General features: G+C 45.0%; 1 protein-coding gene across 1 annotated transcript in view; it reads right to left on the reverse strand.

Moving 5' to 3' along the window:
* RASA2 (RAS p21 protein activator 2) overlaps positions 1–7,867 on the reverse strand; it is a 43,337-nt gene extending 35,470 nt beyond the window's left edge. Inside the window, exons 1-2 of the mRNA XM_085069542.1 lie at positions 7,711–7,867; positions 1,477–1,582 (exon numbers count right to left, since the gene is read on the reverse strand). Coding sequence (XP_084925668.1) covers positions 1,477–1,582; positions 7,711–7,771 — 167 coding nt within the window. The 5' untranslated portion in view covers positions 7,772–7,867. The remainder of the gene's footprint in view (positions 1–1,476; positions 1,583–7,710) is intronic.
* Between the last annotated feature and the right edge of the window lie 1,300 nt (positions 7,868–9,167).

Below are 9,167 nucleotides of genomic sequence, written 5' to 3' on the forward strand. Positions count from 1 at the left end.
CAGTTCCTCTGTAAAGTGTTAATGATATTGTAATAAAATTTCAGTTAAAACTTCAGTCCTATTAAAATTTTTTGAGGGATCTAAAGTGTTTTATTTTATCAAATGTTTTGTTAGGCCACTAATACTTCTTTCATTATCAGGTGTTGGAAATACATAAATTTAGTAATTCTTAAATAGAACATAATAAAAATGTCTGTGTAAACAACATATCTAACAGGTCTTGTTTCTAAGCATGGTAGTAACTTCCATGGTTTCCATTATTAACATCAGAATTGGACAGCAAAGTCTTTCTTTTTCAGAGATATGTTGGATTGGGGATTTTTGCTCAACAAACTACTGTCTATTTGAAGAGGAAATGTTAGATTTCTGCTCTATCAATACAGTCTCTTTAAAATTCTTCTCTGCAGGATTACTCAATTGAGTTTTGGTAATCAATAAATCTCAACTGCAGCCAGTAAAATTCTGAAAATTTTATGGATCTGACAACAGCAGTTACAGATTAGGAATACAAGCAAAATATTTGCTCCTGATTGTACATATGTGGCACTTGCATTTAATGCAGAAGCATAAGGAGGCTCTGAAACGATGCTTTGCAAAAAAAAAATTCCCTATTTAAGTGTGCCATATGAGCTGTTCCTCACCTGTAAACATCTGGGAAGAGAGCTCTAAGAACCAACACTAACAACAAAACCACTGGAAAAAGGAATTAGGAAAACTTTCAAGAATTTGAACAGACTGGGTTTTAAGGAGAAGGTTTAATGTCACCTCCACATAACTGAAACTGTCACTCAGATATTCGGAACAAGGAAGCTGCAGTGATGCTTGTTTGGGTCCTCAGTGAACTTCAGAGTTTTCTGACATGAAAGCACCTACACTACTGCAGCGATGTTATCCTGGCTTTTTGTTCGATTCTTTTCAAGGCTGTAAGACAGTAACAGAACCTACAGCAAAGGCTGCTCAGTTCTGTGTGGGTACTGTTACAGCTCCCAGAACAAGAACTACAGCAGACAACAAGGCCTGTTCAGGAACACCCCACAGCACAGGAGACTCACATACATGGCAAAGTTCCGGTTCCTTCATTCTAGAAACAGGTTTTACCAGATACACAGTAAGAGCAGAAATCCACCACTACAGTTCAACTGCTTGTCAGAAGTAGGAAATGACATGGGGAGCAAGTATCAAGTAGATTTCTTTCCCTTGAAAACAATGTAGCAAGGTAAAGAATGTAATGCCGCCCAATGGAACAGAATAGAGTAATAGTGAAGTATCTTCTAGCACATTTCATTTTGAAAGCACTGTTCTACTCACAAGACTCAAGTCTGTCTTCTTGCAACACTCTCACAATTTACACATTGCTGTAACATCTGAGTAGCTGCCACAAGTCAGTTCTCATTTTAAAGTGGTACAAGCAAAAACCATATATACACTGGTATTGGTCAGTCTTGCTTATCATATCCATTTAAAAACTGAGCTTACCTTGAAGATTTTTCAACTACCTGTGTACGAAAAACTTCTTCTTGGTCCAAGTTTATGGTACAGAAAAAGTCTCTCATTTTGTTGGGTACTAAGTGTTTGGCGTCATCTGTAAGTAAAAAAAAAATTACAGTAAATATTGAAGGGGGAAAACGTACAAAATATTGGGTACAAGAATGTTACAGTTTTATTGTGTCAAAAAAAATTACTTTTCCATTCTGTTGGCATGCATTTCTAAATTCATTTTCAATTCATAAGCTTTAAGAGGGCAGAGAAGTTGCTACATCCAGCTTCACGTGGAGTAAGAGTCGACAGGAAGAGACACACACTGACTCATGAACACCACTTCCTGCAGCACCTGCACTTTCCCTTGAAAGGTCTCATCTCGGGCTTGACCCTGCACAACTTGCTAAATCTGAGAAGCTCACAGCCTGAGGTCATATGCCATTAGGTCATAACACCGAGACATGATCTGGCTGAGCCATTGTTCACTTGGTATTTTCTCCGCTAATACTTTGGCTAAAGGAAGCTGATGAATAACAACTTGCCCATCAAATCTTTATTTCATTTTCCACAATGAACAGCAGATTTTGAGTTGGCTGAGCCTTTGAAAATATATCCATCACGAGTACTGTTTATTTTTTCCTTACTAGTAGCAGGAGAGAATAATCATCTCCTGATTCAATGCAATATGGAAAAGAAGAAAAGGAAGTTTCTAATAAGAAAGAAAGATTGGCAGCACAAGAATACAAAAATTTGCTGGGTATTGAACCTAGGCCACTGCAATAACATGCTGGACATAAGGTAGCTCTTTTAGGACATGGTTGCCTCTAAGCAGTCACAGCTAAAACCAGCTGAAATTGGAAAGCTCTTCCCAAATCCAAATTACATCTACATCTACATTAATTTATAGCAACACTGTCCTCTAGATTAAACAGTGACTTTCTGCACAGATGTTTCCTCCTCCTGTGAATGTCTGAAGACGGACAACAGACCCTTTTCACCTTTTATTCTGTTAAAAGAAACTTCAAGCTTTTTTGGTACTCTCTGCTGTGAGAGGCTCCTAATCAGAGCCAGGTGCTCTCTTGTCCCTGTTCCACCTGGTTCTCCAAACCATGGGCAACCAGAATTGTTGCCCATTGCAACCATTGCAACCAGAATTACTCTGCACTAGATCTTAGCAAGGACCTTTCACAGCAGTGTTCATCCTTGTCTGCTGCTGGAAATACCACTCCCAATGACATGTGGAATCAGCATATCTAAACATTATGTATTTATATAAGATATTAAAAATAGGCTGAAAAGTACATTAAAGTATTGAGTTTTAATTACTTTTATGTCTGAATAGCACAAGACCTTTCAGAGATCACAGTGTGAAACTATATTTGAAATTGCATATATGTTTATTTTTTTAAAAATGGAGATATGAAGCACAGTGGAGTAAGCTCTATTCTCTGTGCTGGTAAGATGTAAAATGTTTTCTCTCTCTCCCCCACACTCTTTTTGTGTTAGATGGTTAATTCAAGTTAACTTATTACAGTCTTTAAAGTTAAGTAAGTAATGCCCAGTATTGCAAAGGCTGCCCCAGCTGTCTCTGAGCGGAGAACGTGACAGTTTAACAGGAACACAGACTGAACTTCAATCATGACATTTTCCAGGTCAGGGATATGTACACTGATGGAAAGCATGAACAGACACTTAAGGAACTTCCACAGTTAAAACTTGTGCTCTCAAAAGCATCAACAAGCTTTTCATCAACTTGGGTGCGGGAGAGGAGGAAGTATACACATTATTTTTAAACACCACACTTCATGTTGACAGCTTGAGAGACATGAACAGAAGCTGGTTTTAATGGCTTTAGACTCCAAAAAGGGACTAAACTCAAAGTTACCCTTAAGTGACGTACTGCAGAACCAAGAAAAGTGTCACATTACCAGTGCCTTATTTTTCTCTTTAGAAGAGGTATTTTAATAAAACATATGACATATAAAAAGCAATTCATCAATCTGGATGCAATCCCATGAGAGCTCCTGATACTGTAAGTTTGTAATTAATAAGCACCATTTGGATGTGTCAGCTGCTCCTGAGAAGAATCTTTATTTTTTGGTTAATACTTGGCACTGTCCTATCTTCCCATAAAACATTTAAAATATAACATAATCATCACTGTAAAGGCACAGTACAGTGGACTTTGAAAGCAAATTGCAATTATTATAGTTTCATATTTTCTTAAAAGGAGTAAAAATTAAATATTTCTGAATAATTCATTATTTTTATGTATACTATAGCGCAGCTTTTCAGTTTTAAAAGAAACTTTCCACCCAGAGGAAGACACAAAATACAAGTTTTGATTTCAGTTGGTTAGAGCATGGTGCTACTAACACCACGGTTGTGGGTTCAATCCCCACATGAGCCACTGACTCGAGAGCTGAAATTGATGATCCTTGTGGGTGGGTCCCTTTCAACTCAGAATATTCTGTGATCTGATTTTCTAATGAGATAAAAGCCTTTATTTTGTAGCCCGAGTGTCTGGCTTTAAAGCACAAACTTTCAGTAGGAAGAGGATCATCCTCAGTCCTGAGTCAAAAATAACCTCAGAGCAATTGTCAGGTGAAGCACAGAGCATGAGATCTCACATCCTTCTAACACCTTTCAGTATCTGTGACTGTGGGAGACTTTTCACCCATGCAGAGATCCAACTCTTCCAAGAAGCTTATTTCCTTTAAAAAAAAAAGGCTCAAGTCTTCAATTACACTACGTCTTCCTTTTTCTAAGAAAGCCAAGGCTACAATGGTTGGATAAAAATCAAGTATTAACAACATCAGATATGTGCTTGAATGTTTACATTTTCAGTGCATATATGTAATATCCTCTGTCGAGTGAAAGTGTGCAATTAGTGTTCATCTTCTAAATTTCTTTGTTCTGGGTCCCTGCCAGAAGACATTTATGCACACACTCTGAAGTATTTGCTTCACAGGACTAAACATATAATATAGCAACAATAAATTCCACTCCAGGAGTGCAGCATAATCCAAGATAACCACACAGTATTAAAAACACAGAGGAAGTTTGAAACAGAATGCCTCCTGAATTTTGTCATATGAGCTCTAGGAGACAGCAGGGACATTTTTCCAAGTGTGCCACTAATACAGGTTTCAGTAAACACTCCAAAATTCAAGGCAACTAAAATCACTTACTGCACTTCTGTACGGCATAAAACAAAAACAGAAGCCACAGCTTGAAACACTACACCACATACCTTTGTAAAGCACTTTTGTCATTGCTATGGCACATAAAATAGAGCCACCAATACAAAAGCATTGTCAAAAATAAAAGACAGACTTTCAGCGGATTTTTGGTGAAAACCTGCTTAAGCATAATACTACATTTTCCAAAAACATTACAGGGTCTTAAACAGGTAAGATCAGTTCATATCATCTCTTACTTGAGAACTGGAAGCAGGAGACTGGTTGCAAACACTTGACAGCCCACAAAAAAAGGGACTGCAAATGTGTCCATTCTCAGGTTCTTCACTGCTAGGTATGCAGTGGCTGCTTAAGCCACCTTTAAGAACATGTCTCAGTTCTAATATGTGATGATTTGTATAACATCATTAAATTCAGATTTTGCCACCGATTTGTGCATTGCAAAACAACAGTATAAATAACAACTTTCTGCAGATGGCATTTTCTATCCATGCAGAATTACACAGAATTGACAACATCTCATTAAAACTACCATGCTCTCCCATGCAACACACATAAAATGAGTCAGTGTCAAGTCTTAATTGCCAGGGAAGTTCAGGCAATAAAGTATTTTCTCCTTGTAAGAAACATGCTATAAGGAATTCCTTCAGACTATGATCAGCTTTACAAAGAGAGGTCTGCTATTGCTAATCCCTCCAGATCAAGGAGGATTACATTATTACATTTGTTTATTATTGTTCATTCAGAGGGTTTTCCCCTACAAAACACAGTATTGAAATACAAGCAAGAAGTGAAAATAACACAGTACTTGATGTGTAAAGAAGCCAAAAGAGCATCCAGGAATCAGAGGGTTCCCTAGCTTCCACAGCATATTTAACTCACCTAATTTTTAAACAGTTTATTTTTTCTTAGAAGAAACAAGTAAGTTTATAAAGTAATTTTCACACTGTTTCAAGACACGTCTTTCACTGCAGCTGTTACTTCCACTCATTTTTCAAATGGGTTCTTACAGGTCCATCTTTGGCAATCAACTTTTCATATATTCCCCAGGAAGCAGGTCATAGTACTCCCTGGGAAGAAGGACTATGACCTGCTTCCTAGGGATGCATGAAAGTTGGTTGCTAAAGGTTATTGAAGCTGCCTTATTTATTGATACCATTCTGCTTCATATCTTTGGTCACAAGGTTTTGTCAGCACTGGACTACACAACATTCAGTGAGTTCTACATTTTGTGATACTTGAACCTGATAAAAGTTTTTCCACTAAGCATTAAAGAACAAACCAAAATGTCTTGCGACTTGTGTTGAAACCAGTTTTATTGTCCCACTTGTGTGTTCTGGGTTGAGCCTGTGGTTGTGTCATAGCTTTAAACATTCAGTTACCTGACAAAAGCAGTGGTAAGCAGAGAACTATGACCTGCTTCCTAGAGAATACATAAAAAGTTGGTTGCTAGAGATTACTGAAGACAGGCTAAGAAAGTTGGGGCTGCTCAGCCTGCAGAAGGTTGTGTGGAAACCTCACAGCAACATTCCAGTATTTGATGGGGGCAAGCTGAAGAGGGACTCTTCATCAGGAACTGTAGTGACAGGATGAGGAGTAATAGGTACAAACCGAGAGAGGGGAAATTTAGGTTAAATATATGGAAGAAATTCTTTGCTGTGAGGGTGGTGAGGTGCTGGCACAGGCTGCCCAGAGAAGCTGTGGATACCCCACCCCTGAAGTGTTCAAGGCCAGGCTGGATGGAGCTCTGAGGTGTGGAAGTGTCCCTGCTCCATGGCAGCAGCACTGGAAAGAGATATTTAAGGTCCTTTCCAAACCAAACAATTTCATAACCCTATGATTCTATGAATTCACACTTTAACCTCAAAACGAGCAGAATTCTTTTCGAAAAGCTAGCTGTGCTGTATGATTCCTGTGCCAACTCTAACAGCAGCAGATCTCAGCGTGTCTTTAGCCTTGCCTACCCAAGCACGTCCTATCGCTCACACCCCGCAGTAAGAGCACCTCCAGCTCCACTCCAGGCCGTCTCCCGTTCCCATGACCCAGTCTTCTATTTACTGAAGACACGGTAAATACATCTAGGCTGCATGACGGTATTTAAGTAAACACGACTCCACTCCTCCACCAAACCTAATCCTTCAACATGTTTTCACAACCGGTTCTCAACCCCAGCGCCATGCCCGATTCAACTCGTTTCGCTTCATTCTCAAAAAAGTCGATGGGCTGCGTGAGAAAGGAAACAAACGGGCCGCGTCCGAGCGCTATGAATGTATTCCGATACCGTCAGGAAGCTGCCCCACATCCTGTTTCTCCTGCTCGCTTTGAAGTGCTCCCCAGCCGCACCGCACTATCTGCTCTCCCCGGCCCTCCTCCAGCCCATCCGCCGGCTTCCCACGTTACCGAGGGCATCGCTGCTCGCAGTCAGCACTTCCCAGCCACCAAAACAAGGCCACCGGCCTCTCTCCGCCTCCTCCCGCTCGCACACACGCTGCACAGAGGCACGGGAGTAGTGATGACCGCTTCCAGAACAGCCCTCCACCACCAACTTCCTGCACATCGCTAATTTCGCAATTTCAGCCTAACAAACAGACTCGGATGCCCGAGGTCCGGGCGGGAGGGGGCATTTCTGCTCGCCCGGTGACTCAAGGGAACCCTCGGAGCCACGGATGCTTCCCAGCCGTTCCGGGCCTCCAGCGGCCCCGCCGCGTCCATCCATCCATCTGTCCATTCATCCGGTCACCCACCCATCCCGCCCCCCGCCCTCCGGGAGCGCGCAGACCCCGGCCCGGCCCCGCACGTGTCGCCGCTCCGCCACAAAGCCCCTCCGCGGGCCGCCGCAGCGCCGCCCGACCCGCGGCCCCTCCGCGCCCTCCGCCCCCGCCCCGCCGCCTCCAGGGCCGCCGCGCCAGCGCCCGCCCGTCCCGCCGCAGGGAGGGAGCGGCAGCGGCGGAGCCAGGGCGGGAGCCGGGGCAGGAGCGACACCCGAGCACGGCGGCCCCGGCGCTCGGCCCCAGCGCAGCGCTGCACTTACATATCTTCCCCCGCAGGTTCTGCAGCACCCGCACCTCGTCGGCGCCGTCTCCCGCCGCCATCGCGCCAGCGCCGCGGCCGCCTGCGCAGTGCAGCGCCGCGGGGGAACGGAGGGAGGGAGGGAGAGGCCCGGCCCCGGCTCCCGCCCCGCCCCCGCCTCCCGCGGGCACCACCGGCCGGGGCGGGCGGGGGGCGCGGCGCCTGCGCTGTGGCGGCTTGTCCCGCCGCGCCGTGAGGCGGCTCCGCCCGGTCCTGCTCTCCCGCGCTCCCGCCGGGCCGCCGCTGCCTAGCGCTGGGCGCTCGAGGGGCTCGGCCGGTTCTGCAGCTTACGCTGATCGCCCCTTCCTCTGCTGTATAGTCAGGAAGACAGGACATAGTCGCAAGCTGCGCCAGGGGAGGTTTAGGTCAGACATTAGCATGAAATTCTCCACAGAAAGCGTGATCAGACAGTGGAATGGGCTGCCCGCTGAGGTGGTGGAGTCACCGTCCCTGGAAGTGTTTAAGGAAGGACTGGCCGTGGCACTCAGTGCCAGGGTCTGGCTGACAAGGTGGTGTTGGGCTATAGGCTGGACTCGATGATCTCAGAGGACTTTTCCAACCTAATAGGTTCCGTGCCTCCCACCGGGCAGAGGGCTCGGCAGCCCGGCGCGTTGAACGCTGTGTTGAGTGTGCCAAGACTGGTCACAATAAATGGCAGGTGGACACATTAAGCGGGACGAGCGGCAGGTCCGGCCGCTGTGGGCTGTGGTGTGCCAAGCGCCTGTCCTTGTTCAAAGCACGCCATGAGCTCCATTGGATCTCTGCTGTCACTAGTCCATGTTCACCTGTTCGGCCATGTGAGAAATGCCGTGACACAAGTAGGAAACGGCTCGGCTGCCAGCGCTGCCCCAGGAGCAGGTGTCACGGTGCCTGCACAGTGCCACAGGCAGTGCTTCCCTCAGGAGTCACACAGCGCCCTGAGGCGTTCGCAGGCTGCAGCAGCTCACCTCCATCAAGAACTGAACGGCCTTTGCACCACGTTTTCTACCACAAATTCTTGAAGACACCGACCCTAATGTGAAACTCTGTGATCTAGCTTACACCCGGAGTTCACTCCAGTCCTGCACTGGTGGTGGGTGGCTCTCTTGGGCCTGCACAATCCACCCAGCCATCAGCGGCAGGTGACATGTCTGCTTTGGTGTCACTCAGGGTCAGGCTGAGGGTACACCTTCCTACAGACCCTGTAGACACAGAGACTGGTGAAAGCCTTTAATGACTGACATACCCTAAAACACAGGTAGTTCATTCAGCAGGCTAAATCTGTTTCAGAAAGCAGTATAGGACTAGGGTTCTTCACTAAACGCGTCAAAGCCCTCTTCAGTCTGTCCTGCTGTTAAAGGGAAGTTTGGAAAGTTGCAGGCCAGCATGTGTCGTTGTCTCTAACTGAAGTCCCCTGCTGTGGTGCTCTGGCCATGTTTT

The sequence above is a fragment of the Lichenostomus cassidix genome, chromosome 9 (genome assembly GCF_008360975.1).
Source record: "Lichenostomus cassidix isolate B80296 chromosome 9, HeHo_3.0, whole genome shotgun sequence".
Taxonomy (NCBI): Eukaryota; Metazoa; Chordata; class Aves; order Passeriformes; family Meliphagidae; genus Lichenostomus; species Lichenostomus cassidix.